This window comes from Nicotiana tabacum, chromosome 10, assembly GCF_000715075.1.
Source record: "Nicotiana tabacum cultivar K326 chromosome 10, ASM71507v2, whole genome shotgun sequence".
Lineage (NCBI taxonomy): Eukaryota > Viridiplantae > Streptophyta > Magnoliopsida > Solanales > Solanaceae > Nicotiana > Nicotiana tabacum.
This window is the reverse complement of record NC_134089.1, coordinates 130872390-130889873: the sequence shown is the minus strand read 5'-3', so window position 1 is coordinate 130889873 and position 17484 is coordinate 130872390. Positions and strand designations below refer to the sequence as shown.

General features: G+C 34.2%; 2 protein-coding genes and 1 long non-coding RNA gene across 3 annotated transcripts; 1 reads left to right on the top strand and 2 right to left on the bottom strand.

Annotated features, from left to right (window-relative positions):
* Positions 1–884: 884 nt before the first annotated feature.
* Positions 885–3494, bottom strand: LOC142164767 (uncharacterized). Its single transcript, XR_012695736.1, has 2 exons — positions 2593–3494; positions 885–1107 (listed from the first exon to the last, which is right to left on the bottom strand). It is a non-coding gene; the product is annotated as an uncharacterized LOC142164767 (long non-coding RNA).
* A 3145-nt stretch (positions 3495–6639) lies between these two features.
* On the top strand, positions 6640–7308 carry LOC107785729 (uncharacterized). The gene has a single exon (XM_016607100.1). The coding sequence runs from the start codon at positions 6640–6642 to the stop codon at positions 7306–7308; it is 669 nt and encodes a 222-aa protein (XP_016462586.1).
* A 3019-nt stretch (positions 7309–10327) lies between these two features.
* Positions 10328–16617, bottom strand: LOC107785752 (uncharacterized). Its single transcript, XM_016607128.2, has 9 exons — positions 16264–16617; positions 15593–15721; positions 15390–15519; positions 14815–14935; positions 13800–13881; positions 12873–12926; positions 11414–11452; positions 10755–10854; positions 10328–10678 (listed from the first exon to the last, which is right to left on the bottom strand). The coding sequence occupies exons 1-9, from the start codon at positions 16495–16497 to the stop codon at positions 10551–10553; spliced, it is 1017 nt and encodes a 338-aa protein (XP_016462614.1). The 5' UTR covers positions 16498–16617; the 3' UTR covers positions 10328–10550.
* Between the last annotated feature and the right edge of the window lie 867 nt (positions 16618–17484).

The window sequence follows — 17484 nt, the reverse complement described above, 5'->3', positions numbered from 1 at the left end:
GCCAGAGCTGTCACACCTCCTTTTTCCGCACCCGCGAGGGGACAAGAAATTTTTTCCAATTAAAGGACAATCGAAACGGGATTTATTTATTTATTTCAGAGTCGCCACTTGGGAGATTTAGGGTGTCCCAAGTCACCAATTTTAATCCCGAATCGAGGAAAAGAATGACTCCATAACAGTCTGCGCACCAGAAATTCGGATAAGGAATTCTGTTAACCCGGGAGAAGGTGTTAAGCATTCCCGAGTTCCGTGGTTCTAGCACGGTTGCTCAACTGTTATATTTGGCTTGATTATCTGACTTTATACAATATGAACTTATGTGCAAATTTTAACTCTTGACCGCTTTTATTATTATATTTTACGAGAATTGCAACGTCGTGAAAACATATCTCGAACCACGTTACATCAATGCACCCGTGGTTATTGACATATCTCGACTCGGTTGAGATTTGGATTTGGGTCACATAAATGTGCACCCGAGTTAAGGAAAATAAATTATTAAAGACGCACCTAAAGCAACTAGCGTATTGTTATTTTGGGGAAGGCCGTTAAATTTTGCTAAACGGTCCATCCCGAAGTCTAAGCAATTTTAAAGCAAATATTTACTGAGGGCCCCGAGATTTTTGTATTTTTCGGCGAGGCTCATCTCATTTTTATTTTTTTAGGATAAACCTACAATGACTACATTTTTTCTATTAAGTTTGTCTCTAAAAACAAAAGAAAATACCTCAATTAATTACATGCTGAAAAGATGTAACTTATTAGTTATTAGTTTATGGTTGATACAAATGGAAAATTGCAACGGAGTTTGTACAAAGAGAGACTGCTTTAGTTCTATATTCTATTATTTAATAACACTGAAACATGAGATTGACGCACAATAATATCAAAACAGATTAACTATTCTTCGATTAATTTAAACTAACATTATTAGATGAAGAAGTTAACATATGCAACCTCATTATACTCATTAATCAATCGACTACATTTTTATACAAAGAAAGGAAAATTATATTCAAACACAAATCCAAACAGGAGGAATTCAACAGGAACAAAGCCTGATTAATATTTCATTTCGCTTCAAGCCGAAAGTGTACAAATGTGTACCTGGAAATGGCAGTACAAGAACAAAAGAAGGAGAAGTCAGCAGCAATAATAACACAGCAACAGCAGGTTCAGCAACACCGCAAACCAGTAACAACCAGTAGAATAACCCAGCAACGGATTGAAAAATCAGCAATACCAAAGTGCAATCGCAGTTAAAGTAGAAGAGAGAAAGATCCAAGATGCAGTAGTTTACTGATTTTGAATAACACTCGAGAAAAGACAAACGGAATTTATTCAAGTAGAAGTTCAAGTTGTCTTTCTCTTTTACTCTCTAACACTCTTGAAATTCTCCAGAATGTATTACTCTCAAAAATATTCTCTCAATAATAATCTCTAAGTCTTCTCTTAATGTTCAAAGTCTGTTTCTCAAGTATTAAAACTTTCTCCCGAAAATCTTCTTCTCATTTCCGTCCCCTTTCTATGTCAAGAATAACTCTTATTTATAGCAAGACCTTGTCTTGAATTCCCAACCCCAAATTATTCCCCCAAGGTATGCTTTGTACCCACTATTTAATGTCTTCTTTATTTTAAACCTTGTCCCCCATGCCTACATTAAATAAATACCACATCCCCAACCCATTATAATTTGTCCCCCATGCTTAACATAAACAAATGCAATATTCCCTCCCATTATATTTTGTCTTGTCCCCCATTATGTTAAACAATTATATCAAAAAACTCACCCCATTATATTTTGTCCCCCATGCTTACATAAATAATTATAATAATGTTCAATTATCAAACTACCCCTCCGACCTTATTGCAATTACCATTTTACCCCCCCGAATGCAATGCAATTTACCAAACTACCCCCATCAGCTCTAAACAATCAATTAATCATAACTTAACCAAAATATAGCCAAGGTGACCAATTTCTCAACAATCTTCAACAACAAATCACATGAACACGATGAACAACACAACTCAAAATTAATGGAATGAATTAACCATATCGGGAACCAATCCTGGTTAATTTAGACCATCAATGGATGAGCAAAGAGACAACAATACAAATAACAAAATACATGATTTAAACTAAATCAACAAATCAAAAACCAAGATATAAACTCACATTAAATCACTGGTTTTAAAATGAACTTCAAACAAAGATGAACATGAATTAAATCTATTTTTAAGCAACAAACATGACGGATTCAAACAATTCAAACAACATTAATAATTTCTGGAAAATACATAACAACACATGAAACAAATTGAAGAGATAATTAATTAAATTTCAATTTGAATCTAACAAACATTAAACTAACAAATATTTATCTAAACAATAATACAAACATGAAATAAACATGAAAAACAACTAATTAAACTTCTATCTGAAATCTGAAAATTAATTTAACAAAGCACATGAACAAACTAAAAAATTAATTCAAACGATAGACATGAACAAAACAAACATTTGCCGATTTTAGATTCGAGAAATATCAAAACAAAATACGGACAAAATAAAACTCAAAAACTACTAACCGGGTCGAAATGAAATATGTACGGACTGTTTTGACGAACCTCGAATGGGAATGAATCTGTCTGGACTCAACGACGAACTCAATACGACGCTCGACGACCTCGACTAAAACTCGACCAAACGAAATAGTTGAATCTCGTTTTGGGACTGAAGGCGACGAGAATAAAGAAGAAGATGACGGAGATGGCATAAGCAGCTGGGTCCGTTTGGACGATGAGGCTGCAGCTGAGCAACCAGTAGCCTTCTCCTTCATCGAAACGGAGCATCAGCTTCTGCGGAACTGAGGTCCATGGCGGAGCATCAGCATCAGCTCCTGCTGGGTCCATGGAGGAACTGAGGTTGCAGCAGCGAAACGGAAGAGCTGGAGAAGATGAAGCAACAGTTGGTTGACGCAGCATCAACGGAGGAAAAGGAGCAGTGGACTGGTCGACGAGGGCAGTGACAGCAGCCATGGCGGACTGCTTGTGGTCGTTCATGGTGAAGCAGCAACGACTGGCATGGTTGCTCGTTAATGGCGGACGTCAAGATGGCGATGGCTGGAACTTGATGTGGTTGACGAAGCAGAAGCAGTCGCGGGGGTTAAGAAGAAAACGCAGCAACGATGGTTGCTCGTTAATGGCGGACGTGATGAGGGGTCGTTTGAGAGGGTGATGTGCGTGTGTGTGTGTGTGTGTTGTCGACGGGGAGCTTGGAGGTGAAGGGTTGAGGGCAGCCATGGCTGTGTAAAATGGAGATGGAGAAGAAGAAGCAAAGGTTGGGGGGGCGGACCATTTGTGTTTTTTAGGGTTTTGGTCTTTTTTTTATTTTTGTTTTGTTTTGTGCTGGACAAAAATGAAGAAGGGATGTTGGGTTTTTGGGTTAATGGGGCGGACCGGGTCGACCCGGTTTGAAGTGGACCGGCTCATGGGAAGGTTGGGCAATTATTTGGGCCTGTGGTTTGAAAATTGAAGAAGTGGCCCAATCCGATTTTTCTTTGTATTTTGCTCTTTTTTCTTCTTTTATTTTTCTAAAACTAAATCATAAAAGTACTTAAATTATTATTAAAAACTAAATTAAGTTATAAAAGCGCAAATTAACTCTCAATAACAATTTACGCACAATTAAGTAATAATTAGGCATAAAATTGTATATTTGGACATTAAATGCTAAAAATGCAAAAGATGCCTATTTTTGTAATTTTTATTTTTTGTAAACAAACTTAATTACTAACAAATTGTAAAATTAAATCCTACATGCAAAATGCTACATATTTTGTATTTTTTTTATTAATTTAACAAATAAACATGCACAGACAAATACAAATAATTATCCAAAAATGTCACAAAATCTCACAAAATTGCACACCAAGGAAAATCATTTTATTTTGAATTTTTTGGGAGTAATTCTCATATAGGGTAAAAATCGCGTGCTTACACATGGCCAATAGTGGGAAGAGATATCAGTGCAGCAGTCCTGAAGTTTTTTCAGAATGGCAACATGCTCAGGCAAATAAATATCACTAACATTGCCTTGATACCTAAAGTAGAAATTTTAGAAAATGCAGGCCAATATAGGCCTATCTCCTGTTGCTATGTCCTATACAAGTGTATATAAAAAATGATCTGTTCCGGGCTAAAGCCAGCAATCAATCATATAGTAGCAGATAATCAGTCAGCTTTTGTACAAGAAAGGTCCATGATGCATAATTTGTTAATATGCCATGACTTACTAAGGCACTACAATAGGAAGACAACTCCTAAATGTTTAATGAAAATAGACCTTAGAAAGGCATATGATATGGTGAGTTGGGAGTTTTTGGAGGAAGTTCTAAGAGGGTATGGATTTTCAGATAAGTTCATACACTGTATCATAGTATGTGTTTCTACTGTAATGTTCACAGTTAAAATTAATGGTGAAAGACATAGTTACTTTGCTGGAAAGAGAGGGTTGAGGCAAGGAGATCCAATCCCTCCATTGCTATTTGTTCTTGTAATGGAATACCTGTCTAGAACTTTAAGGACAATCAGTAGTCTACTTGATTTCAGGTTCCATTCAATGTGTAAAGGGATCAAGCTGACACATCTCATATTTACTGATGATTTGATGATATTCTGCAAGGAAAATACTAGCTCAGTAAACAGAGTAATGGAAGCCCTTGATCACTTCAGTAAGGTATCTGGTTTGATAGAAAATATGCAAAAATCAAGCATTTTTGTAGCTAGGGTTGGAGATGATATCAAATACCAACTGTTGAAAAGAACAGGCTTCACTGCTGGGACATTTCCTATCAAGTACTTGGGGCTGCCTCTATCCCCTAGGAAATGGAACAAGATGGATTGTCAAATGTTGACTGGGAAGATCACTCACAGAATTAATGTTACATATTCTAAGAAATTGTCATATGGTGGAAGGCTTCAAATAGTTAATGTTGTACTCTTCTCTATATATAGCTTTTGGGGGAATGTTTTCATTTTACCACAAAGTGTGGTGGAAGGAGTTGATAAGATGTGTAGGGAGTATCTATGGGGGAAAAAGGAGGGACAGAAGAAAGTGGCTCTGTTTGCATGTGATAAGGTGTGTTGTCCAAAGAACTTGGGGGGTCTAAATATCAAAGGTTGCAAGGAATGGAATATAGCTTCAGTAGGTAAACTAATATGACAGCTGGTTGTGAATAAGGAATCCCTATGAGTAAGGTGGGTTCATGGGGGTATATATGAAAACTGATCATGACATATGGGCTCATACACCTCCAATAGATAGTAGTTGGTATTGGAGAAAGCTAAACTCAACTAAAGAACTGATGAAGGAATGGTACTCCCAGGGCAGATATACATTAACTTCAGAAGGGAGTTACTCAATTACTCAAAGCTATCTTGCAATACTTGGTCAACAACAAAAGATGAAGATTGCAGATTTAATATGGACAGCTGTAGCACAACCCAAACACAGGTTTATTGGTTGGCTTGCAACACTTGGGAGGCTGCTAACTAAGGACAGGATGATTGGAATGCAATTACAGGTTGAAGACATTAACTGTAATTTGTGTAATGAGGACACACTGGAATCACAGGACCATCTGTTTGTTAAATGTAGCTGGATCAATGCAGTAAGACAAGAGTTAAATTTGTGGCTTGGGCAGACAGTGCAAACTACAGGAATCAAGCAAATGCTAGAAGAGGTCAAAAGGAAGCATTGGAAGCAATTCAAAAAGGAAGTGATAGTTGCAGTGAACATAGCAGCAGTGATATACCATATATGGAGAGTTAGGAACGTTAAAATTTTTCAAGGAAGAACTGTAAATAAAGCAGAGGTAGTTACACAAATTAAGAGAGAAGTGATAGAAATGATAGATTTACTTAAGCAATCAAAGAAAGCTCAGAAATATAGAAATTTAGTTAGACAAATTACTTGTAATTAGTTATTTTTTCTGTTTATTGGAGGCCTAAAAGTTTGTGGACAGATAATTAGGTGCTCTATAAATGTAATTGTTTGATGATCAATGGTAATATTCACATTGTTACAAAAAAAAAAAGATAATTAATCGCTTTAAAAGGAAATTTGTGATAAATTCCGGAAAAAAAAACGTGTTAGTGGTGAAAAAAAATGTTTATTTTACTAAAAAGATATACTCGATTAGGAACATTGTTAAAAATAAATTTGGTTTCTTTTACCTTTTCTTTTTAGGTACAACTGTATAAGAAAAAGTATCTTTTACACCCAAATTTAGTGACGAAAAAATTGAGTTAATAGTGGAACTCCTCCGCTCCTCCGACGCCTCATCACTCATCAGTCCTCTTTCCCTCTAAAGAATTTGAAAATAATGAATAAAAATATAAAAGAAAAAGAGTTTTTTTTTTTCCTTTATTTTGGTGAGAGGAGCTTTTCAAAAGAACAGTTTGAAATATAAACGTGTAAGTATTACTTTAATAAAGTAAACATAATTGCTAATGTTTGAATAATGCCTATATATTGCTCTCCCACCCACTAATAATTACCATTTCAGTATCTCCCTACACTTTTAAAACCTATCCTTAAACCCCTCATCCCTTTTCTTGTTTTTGCCGACATTAATGGACGTTGAACAATTGCTTAACCTCTTCAATTCTTACTGGTTTGAATCTGAAATACTCAAACCCAAACAACCCTTTTCAGCAATTTCAAATCTTGAACAGCCAAAACTTTCAAAGACTCCAACTTTTATTGTCAGATCTCAAAGTGACCAATGTTTGAGCTCTAAAGATACTACTTTTCATTCAGAAAACTCACCAAAATCTGTTCTTGTTGAGCCTAAACTTGAGCCAATTCTTTCTGGTAAAGAATATAATGAGTTGCAATTTTCTTCTAAGCCAGCTGAAGGAGGTGATAAGAGTAAAGAGAGTTATAGAAGGAGAAAAAAGAAGAGTAATAATAGTAGTAAAAGTTTGTCAGAGTTAGAGTTTGAGGAGCTAAAAGGGTTTATGGATCTTGGTTTTGAGTTTTCAGATAAAGATAAAGATTCAAGTTTGGTGTCAATACTTCCTGGATTGAGGAGATTGGGAAGGGAAAATGAAGAGAATATGAGATTTGAGGAACTAGAAGAAGCTGCAGTTTCAAGGCCTCATCTTTCAGAAGCATGGGCTGTTTGGGAAGAAAAGAAAAAAATAAGTTGGAAGATTAATCCAGTTTTGAGAAATGAAATGGAAATTAAAGATCAACTTAGGTTTTGGGCTCATACTGTTGCTTCTACTGTCAGATACTAGTAGTTTTTTTTACCCCTCAACAACTTCAAAAAGATCAAAGTGGTTGGAGGGGTAGTTGCAAGTAGAGTTGCTTCTTCTTCTTTCTTTTTCTAACTGTATTATATTTGTATTCCTAAATTCTTCAACTGAATCATTTTCAATTTGATTACCATCTCAGAAATTTTTGTATCTAAAAGTAATATCTTTAGATTTCATTACCATCCAACCAGGGAATTTATCTCTAGGACCGGTGTAGTCATAGATTTTGCCAAAATATATATATATATTTTTTTTTGGCAAATACATGTTTGGCAATAAATTTTATCTACATTTTGGCAAATTCCTAAAACCCAAAATATCACTATTACGTTTTTTAATAATCGCCCAAACTTTTGTATTTTATAAAAGAGCCCAACATTTATTATTTTATAAAAATGTTGTTTCGTCTTCTCAGTCATCTGATAGTGTATTATGTAGTTCATTATAAAAATAATAATTTTGTACCAAATTTATTTATGTTCAGGACTATGGTTTGCGATAATATAATGAATGTTATTTAATAAGGTTTTGTTGGGTATTTGTGATAGTTTTTAAAAATTATGGATATAAGTCATGTTTTATGTTTTTTTTTAAAAAAAAGTGGAATATGTTTTGAAAACTTATGTCAAAACACATTTTCATCTTCAAACCAAGCTTCATCCAGATCAGATTTTTCAAAACAAATTTAGGAATTTATGGTCAAACGCTAGCTTTTAACTATTCCATAATGCCAATTAGACATCGAGTAATTTTGGAGAAAAGGCACAAACAGCCATTCTTAGGGCTGCTATTTAGGAATTAGCCGGTACTTTTTTGTTCTAAATATTAGAACTAAAAATATTAATTTAAGGACAATTCAGTGACTATCTAGTGTCATTTCCAAGAAATTGAATTGGTCCATCTTCAAAACATTGTGTAGACCAACCAATACTGACTTTTCTACGTGTACTTTGTATGTTCATCTAGTAATATTCATATCAAAGTTATACCCTTCATGCCAAGAACTTTCTAGATAGATCTAAATGATACTATTTCTTGGAATATCCTCCCTATATTCCTAGTCTATTTCCTCCATTTAGTTGAACACAAAACTTAAAAATACTGTAATTTAACGTGTTTATTAAGTATATTAGTAATTGTGGACGAATTAATAGTAAATGTAGTATTCTATTTGTTCTGTGATAGATATAGATAAATGCTTTGGTAAAAATAAAGAGTTGAATATATAAAAGGACTGCATTTGCTAGGAAAATTCATGTTCCCTAAACTCCGTAAAATTTACTATAGTTTATTTTTTTTTTATTTGGTAAAAAATAATAATACCATCTTTAACTAACCTGATACTAGTTTATTATATTAGGTTAGTTACCATCTTTTTCCAGTATCTATTAATGTTGATTATTATAGAAAATTACCTTATAGAAGACCTAAGTGTGTAAAATATTTTACTCATAATTTTTTTTATTCTTCTAGACCAACGTGTACTAAACAACCCCTAATTAATGAGATTCGAATAATATATGCTGAGTGATATACATGGATGTGCGTGTACAACGTATATACAACAAACTTTACAAGATTTCCTTTAGGAAAAAATGTCTCTTTTCCAAGGGCGCATATATGGCAGCTATTTAGAAGGCAAAACAAAAAAATCTGAAGCTATTTGATACTTTCTGGTTTTACAAGGATTGGCCATGATTTTGAAATGAAATTCAAGACTCAAAAGAAAAGGATAAAAATTAAAGAGCTAAAATGGTTAACCGACATACAGCTTCTCAGCTAGAATAATTGATTATGAAAATTTGTTGTAAGCTCTACAAAATCAGTATTTTCTCAAAGATGTCAAAAACACGAGCTTCTTTATTATTTTACAATTCCATCAGTTATTAGTTGGAGTCCTTACTTTTCCATTTAAGTTGTACCCATGTTATCATCATTATTTGACAATGTACCAAAAGCTTTTATTTCAGTTGACATGAAATTCCAAGTACTTAACCTAAAGCTCAAAACACTATGAGCTTCACCCTCCCTTCCTACCCACTTCCCAATAATGTGAAAGTGAAAGTGATATACCAAGTTACAAGTAATACCACCAAGAAAAAGATAAGAATTATGATGACAAATATTATATCAATATTAAAACATCAACCAGGGATAGTGAACTCTGACTAGTTTGACATAACACATTGCAACAAGAAGCCCGAGTAAGGTTTGGGAAGATTAATGTATACACTTCAAGATAGAGAGGTAACAAATTATAACATCAACATCACTCTCCAACAAGTCCAAGTACTGAAGATAATCTCACACTTTCATAAAGTTCCCAACATCTTATTTTGCAAATTTTTATTTTTATTTTTTCTTGTCCTTCTTTGATAGGCGGAACTGTGCATTTATTTGAAGCAGTATATCATGATAATACTTACAGTATCATCTACAGGCTACAGCTGAGAGATAATTAAGGTTTATGAAACTAAATGTGTATATCTTAAAACATGGTCAACTATAAAAGAAAGGCCCCATAAAGAGGGGGGGGGTAGGTAAACAATATGCTTTAACAACCTTTGATTAAAATAATAGTCATGTTAAAATTATGGAGGATTTTATTTGTTAAATATACTTACCAAAGTCAACATACAAAATAGTAGTGAAAAGAAATTAGATTTGAAAAACTGCTCTTTATAAAACAACTCCAATTTGAGTCATGCTTCACCCTTTCAACTGGGAGTATTAAAGGATATTCTGGCTCTTCCATCTGTATTTGCATGATGGATAAGATATAGCACAAAGAAGTATCATTTAAAAATACCAACCACATATTAATACTTGGCAATTGGACAAGGTCCACCTGGATTCCAACCTTATGAGTTCTGGATTTTGGGACCACGACTTCAAGTGTTAATGACTGAGTCCGGCTTGTGTCTCTGCCACTGCCTGGGTTTTGGCTTGTGTACCCTCCCTTCCTACCCACCATCCCAATAACATGCATAGAGAACACAGGTTGAATAATTGTTTTCTCCATTTACTCCTTATATAATTTTTATTGAATTATGACTAATCTTACATACAGATAAATGTAGGGAGCTTAATTTTGGGTATATAATTACATTGAGGTGGATGCACCGCGACTATCATGAATAGACTATATCTAAATGCATCAATCATATGCTACAAAGGTGAGATGCATGTACCATATGCTAGAGAATCGGTTAGGAAGTAGTATGTCAATTGTCATTGGAGATGGCCTCCGGAAGTTTAAAGGTAGGAGGTTTATCAGCGCCTCTCCTTGAGTACTCTCTCCATCTTCGAGCAGCTGCTGCAGCTCGTTTTGTTCTTTCTTCCACTTCTTCCTCTGCAGCAACCAAATCAAATTTGGTTATTTGGAGATAATGTACATTAGCAAATTCCTATAGGTTTGTTTTCCGTACCTGTATTTGCATAGTCTTTAGCATTGCCCCATAGATTGTCCCAGTATGATTCAGGTTTCTCAGAATCTTTCTTCTTCATCATTCTGATTTTAGCTTGTTCCTGCAATAACTTACATGTTATACCAGTTTTCCGTCTAATCACGATGCTACAGCTATCAATAGGAGCAGAAAATCAAGTATGAAATCCGCGTAGAAACAACTTCATATGCCCCCTGCTAAACATACTAACAAGCACACCTTTTGCAATCTTGCTAGCAATATTCACATGAAAGTAACTCTCCCATTAACTAATAGAATTCAAAGCAATATATATAACCACGGAAATTGCACTGCTCAAAAGGAGAGAAAGATGAACAAAATAATAGAGGAAATTGCAGCATCACGCCTACTTTACTAAAAATTAATACTACTTCCTAATGCATGAATAACCAAAAAAATTCTGGAATATGCATAAAAGTAAACCATTTACAACACAGACCATGTGCACAGCATGACTATAACATATCACTATCCGAAATATAGGTAAACGAACGATTCGAGAGTTTTGAATATAAGCAAAGCAAAAAAAAACTGAATTATGCATATTACAAGGTAGTTAGACATATACTTTTTAACAAGTAGTTAGACATGTACTTTAAACTTGGGCCAGGAGTTCTTACCAAGACTTTAGATTGTCGTTTTTCCCACCGGATGCTCGCCTGCATCATAAAGCATTTTGACATGATACAAATGTGTAAAGCGAGTTGGAGAAGAGCAAATAATTAGCTGAACTTTAACTGATAGATTCATAATCAGAACAGGTTCCTAATAAAACTAATTCAGCCGATGATACAACTGATTTCTAGAGTGTTTACAAATCATAGTTTCACTGGCTAAGACTCTTTCTCATTTCCAACAAGTCCAAACAATAAAACAGAACTAATGGTGGTTTTCCATAAATGGACGAACAGACCAGTTGTAGTCATCATGTGACAATAATATATAAATTTTCACAAAGAGGAAACTTAAAAGAAAAAACAACTTATACCATGCATGCAAACCAGAGCAAGCTATCCTTTTGTAGATGTACTGGAACAATATCCTATACATTGTAGAGTTAGACAGTGACTAATTCCCTCTAAACCCCAATTGAAACAGCAAGTTCTTGAAATTGATGCGTCATGATAGTTTCTGATAATAGAATTCTTCGAATTGAGTCTGGTATGAGAATATATATTCATGGATAACTATCTTGACGAATTAGCTTTCCTTCACAATATGAGGACTGAGGACGAATTAATGTTTGCTCAGATAAAATCTTCCAGACATATATTTAGCAATTGATTAAGCATCTAATCAGAAACTTCACATGTAGATATCTTATAGGTGTATCTTTCAAGCTTTCCATCTTGAGTAATTCTATTTGATTACAACCTAGTTGGTTCTTGCTAAACTCAGTGTTGGGGAAAGCGAGGGCTTCAGCATTAACATATTCTATTAACAAATAGAATAATATATCTGTAGCTTAGATTATCAAACACCAAAGAGCATTAATCTCCTTTCTTCAAGTATCATTACAACTGAAGCATTAAATATTTCTAGCATAGAGCTCCCGTTTGGCCATAGATTTTGGCTTCATTTTTCAAAAAAAATAAAATTGAAAACATTGTTTGTTTATGAAATATGATCATGTTTTGGGGAAAAAAATTCAAAGATTTTCAAGTTCCCAAAAACCGGTTTAGGGCAGTTTTTGGGTGAAATTTTTTATTCCACTCACAAAACAACCACTTTTCTTCAAATAAAATGCTGTCCAAACACAACTTCAACTTTCAAAAATTATTTTTCAACAAAACTTCAAAAATTCTTTTTTCAAGTTCAATCAAATCTATGAACAAATGCTAGCTAAGTTCCAACTGCAACTCTTCCCAAGATTCTTCAGATGTGAATTCCGAAAAAAATACTAAATTAGAAGATAGATTCATTCAAAGCCATTATACAAAAACTTGGAACGTTGTACAGGTGCAACTAGACCATGGACATTTCAAAGGCCAAAACTTTCATGATATTCTTAATTAGTGATTAAACTAATAATGACAACATGAACTGACAAAAGAGACATAAAACAGAATTATGGAATACCATTCTGAAAACATCCACTGATCCACCGCCCATTCCTGAAAGCATGAAGGCAACCTATTGACATACAAAATACGCATGTTACACTCAATACCAAGCTAAAAGGAAGATCAAACAAGATCAAGGAATTTGAGAAGTCTAGAATCGTATTTATTTAGCTGATAGAGTCATTAAAATCTTTAATGCAGAAACTTAAGCAAATATTTGGATAATCAGTAATATAGACAGATCAGCGAATGCTGTCTCCAAACATGACAGGAAGGAAGTTGCACATTATTTCTATCTATAAATGAGTGCAATACATCAAAAGCATTCCTCTGCGACTAGTCTGAATAACCTTCTGTTACTTCCATATAGTCCTTTATATCGACAATTACGTCCACATAATCCTTTTATACCTTATCAAAACCTACAGACCTGCTAAAACATTCACCTTCAACATCACCAAATCATATTCAGCTTCAAGCAATTCAAAAGGATCCCAAGCCAAGAGAGAGTGTTATCTCTGCAAGAGATGAAAATATAGTCCATTTATCAGGCCGCCAACTTAGCTAACTTGGCAAATTAGAGTAGACTGCCCGTGGTCATCTAGTTCTCCGTTTGCCTGATTAGTGAAAGCCACTATACTAGCTTTCAAGGTGAATCCAAGGTATTTTGATTACTACAACTTCCGTTGTTGCCTAGAGTTAAATGACATGATTAAAGCAGTATTTGATTATTTCACCTTTATGAATTTTGGTGACTAGGCAAGTTCAGTCAACAAAAATCATAATTTTAGGTTATTGCCATCTACGGTATTACCGAGTAGAATTCATCAGGGCAACAACTTATGAAGTTATCAAGCATTTTAGTGCAGCTGAATCATAAAGGAATATAAACTGATGTGCTTTGGAGATAAAATTGCCAAACTAAATGTGAAATGTAGCTCACATTTACTCTTTCTACTCTTCGCATTTCATCCTCAAGCAAAGATAGCTGTGCAGCGGAAGTCCAATGGATACAATCAACTGGGCTGCAAAGAGAAAGAACTAGTAATTTGACTAGAAATATCATTCACTCCTACAAATTCGTTAGATGGATATAGCAGAAGTACAAAACTTAAGGAACAAAACAGTAACTTCCAAGACAACAGAAAGAAGTACTCCTATGCTTTAGAGAAGGATTAGTTAGATCTACCATATTCAGGAAGCGTCAACATTGTTGATTTTACAGCCCTTGAACAAGTTCAATTTTGTATGTATCAATTTTTTTTTCCAACAGATAAACTCCAAAGTCATCTGACACAGATACATAAATCAAGTTTCCTTGCCTTTCCTTTTGAAAAAGTAGCCTAATGTAGCATAAGAATCTTTGTCAAATCTAACAACGCAGATATGCCCAGAATTTGAAGCAAACTTATTCACAATAGTCTATCTTCCGAGCAGACACTCTTCCTGTGTATTTATCAATAGCTTAAACTGCTAAAGTACAAGCTCATATGCTGAGCTTATAACTACTTAAGGGAGACGAAATAGATAGTATAATCATTGCAGTCTAAAGGAGATACATATTTTGAATTAATACTCTATTGACTCAAGTCTCAAGTTATGTATAACAACACTTAGTATGTGTCATAAGCCTTCTACAGAAAAAGAATATGACATTTGAAACATCTCATAGCGGCAAAACAAAATAAATGAACGAAACAAGATGGCATAGGAGATGCATCACATGCACATATATAAGCCAGATTTACACTTTAAATTTGCGAATCTGCAGTATCTTTTTTGCAACTTTACTAGCTTTGCATTAGGATCATACCACATTGAGAGACCATAAAGGAAATAATAACTGTATATGTCTATTTTTTACTTGAATCTTGACTGAACAAAATTACATTAGGCCTTTAGCAGAATGGATATAGAAGTTCAAAACAACCAGCTACATCCGCGAAGCAAGAACCTACCAGCTATCTATGGCTTGTTGAATTAAATCAGTGTTTCCAGATTGATCGTAAACTCTAGCTCTTCCATAGTCTTCCTCAATGCCAAACACTTTTGGGCAAACATTGGCACAATTTTTGCAGCCTGTGAAGGAGAGAGATGTGTTTTAAATCATACTTTTTCAAGAAGGTGCTGCATATTTTCTCTTTGTATTTCAATGAATTGACAAAACTTCCTTAACAGAGGTTAACAAATTTAGAAACAAATCAGAACTGATAGTATAAAGCTTTGCACTTAAAACTATACAGAATCTATGCAGTTTTTTCTAATTACTTTCAGCATTCCAGACTCATTGAGACGTCAAACATTCTCGCTTTTCTAGCCTTGTAAAAGAGCACGCTTTGCAAATCGTGGTTAACATATTAGATGAACGATAACCAGCTTTGTTCATTAGTACAGACATGACTTTTAGAATTCAGTAGGGACTAACAAAACTAAAAGCATGGAGATGAACTAACTACAAAAAAATTAGCTACCTGAAAGAGATATGAAGTGAAATTTAAAAAATAAATAAACAAATAAAGTTGAGGCATCATACCTATGCAGCTAAACTCATCAACAAATACATGATCTTTCGGCGATGAATCACTCAGGAAAGGATTGATTGCTGTGGCAGTGTACCCGTGGATCTCATCATAAACTCTCCTTTGCACAGGATCGCTAAGAATCTAAAGTGCTACTATGATTAGCAATTGAAGTGCAACACAAAGTACGTGCATTATCAAATATTCAAATACCCACCTCATAGACCTCATTGATAAACATGCAAAAATTCGTGGTCTCGGGATCATCACCACTCAAGTCTGGATGGCAAGCTTTCATGCAATTATAATATGCCTTCTTTATTTGCGACGGTGTAGCATCAGGAAGCTGGCAACACAATGACCAATAAAAGTTAACAAGGTAGCTAATAGTATGAATTCGGATTACAGTTTGCATAAAAAATATGGACTTGGCTCTCTAGTATTAAATTATTAGTGAAACTCATAGTATCAGATTTTCCAAAAAGGAAACAAGCAAGAGAATTATAAACATAACAGGCAAAATTATGCTAGAAATGTGAATATCCTTAATATTGAGCTTCTTGATCAAGTACTAACAACTGACATTTCTTTTGTTACTATAGACTGATGGTACGTTTCAGGATTAATGAAGCATCTCAAATTCTCAATTAGAGGTTAAATTTTGTCCATTTTTCAAGCTTGGCTACTAGGAAATTTGTTCAAAGTAATAACAGAAACAGAAAATATAAGTATATAACATGAAAAGCAAAAAAGAGTTTCAAATTACCTTGTCCCAAGCACACAGAAGATGTAAAATTTGGTTTTTGAGAAGTAATGAGTGGACAGAACTTACTGATTGGGAAGAAAAGCAAAAAGACAGTGAAAGTTGGAAAATAAGTTGTAAATTACCAAGCCCAATACAGCATAATAATCATCAGCAATTTCCTCAGATGCTGCAGAATCTTGATAAGCAACTTTAATTCTCCCTAATCCTCTCTTCTTTCCAGAATGACCATTTGAGCTCCAATTCGGATTATTAAAATTATTAGCCAAAATTGGCCATTTACTTCTTGAAGAAAAACACTGCACTGGATTCTGTAATTTGAGGGAATCTGTGCAAACAGGTGACAATAATTGAGCCATTTTTTACAGCTTCTGAAGAATCAAGAACTAAGCCAATAATGGATCAAAGATAAACAAATAATGAAGAAGAAAGCAGAAATAATGGAAAAGTTGGATATTTTTGCGTGTAATTGAAGAATATATTTAAGTTTATGAGGAGGGAAATTTTTTGAATAAAAATAAATTAAGGAAAATGATGAGATGGCAAGCTGAGAACCATTTGTTTTTTTAAGAATCTGTGAATGAATCTTGTTCAGTTTGCCATACGTCGGAACGTGATTTTGTAAGCGATGACACGTGTCGTAACGTGGAGGATTTTACTTGCACGCTTCATCTGAAGTTCTTTGTTCTAATTAGTAGAAGGTGAAGAGTTGAAAATAAAAAATAGAACAAGGTGAAAAAGTAAAGGTAAATGAAGATAAATACAACATTATTCTTTGTTCTTACGTGAAGAAGTAAAGGTAAATGAAGATAAAAACTAACATAAATTCTTTATTCTTACTACTGTCATTAGTTTCCTTCTCCTTCCCTTATATACCATGTAATGTGATGGAAAAATTGAAAAGGAATTACTGCTTCTTTGATGGCTTTGCTTTTGATTCTGGATAGCATCATTTGTGTAAGGGAAATGGGCCTTCATGGCCATTTACAGTTGGAATTAAGAACATGTCCTATTTTAGATCTCTTATGTGTAAAAAAATGAGCCGAGAGTCTCCTGGAAACAGCCTTTTTGTCCCTCGGAGTAGGGATAAGGTTTGCGTACATATTATCCTCCCCGGACTTCACTTGTGGGATTATATTGGGCCGCTATTGTTGTTATTGTATATGTAAAAGATAGATCTCTTATGTATAAAAATAAATTTTCCATGTATAAAAAAGTAAGAATCATAAAACTAAAAACAAGTTTGTAATTCATAGCTATTTACAATGTTAAAATTAAAAAACAATAATGCTGAATCATCTGTCCAACTCCATTTGGTGTCTTGGACCAATTGCTAAGGTATTGGC

Coding starts and splice junctions, on each gene's coding strand:
- LOC107785729 (XM_016607100.1), top strand. CDS start 6,640: ATGGACGTTGAACAATTGCTTAACCTCTTCAATTCTTACTGGTTTGAA.
- LOC107785752 (XM_016607128.2), bottom strand. CDS start 16,497: ATGGCTCAATTATTGTCACCTGTTTGCACAGATTCCCTCAAATTACAG. Junction 15,722..16,263: donor ATTATGCTGTATTGGGCTTG/GTAATTTACAAC, acceptor TTGTGTTGCCAG/CTTCCTGATGCTACACCGTC. Junction 12,927..13,799: donor GAAGAGTAGAAAGAGTAAAT/GTGAGCTACATT, acceptor GTATGTCAATAG/GTTGCCTTCATGCTTTCAGG.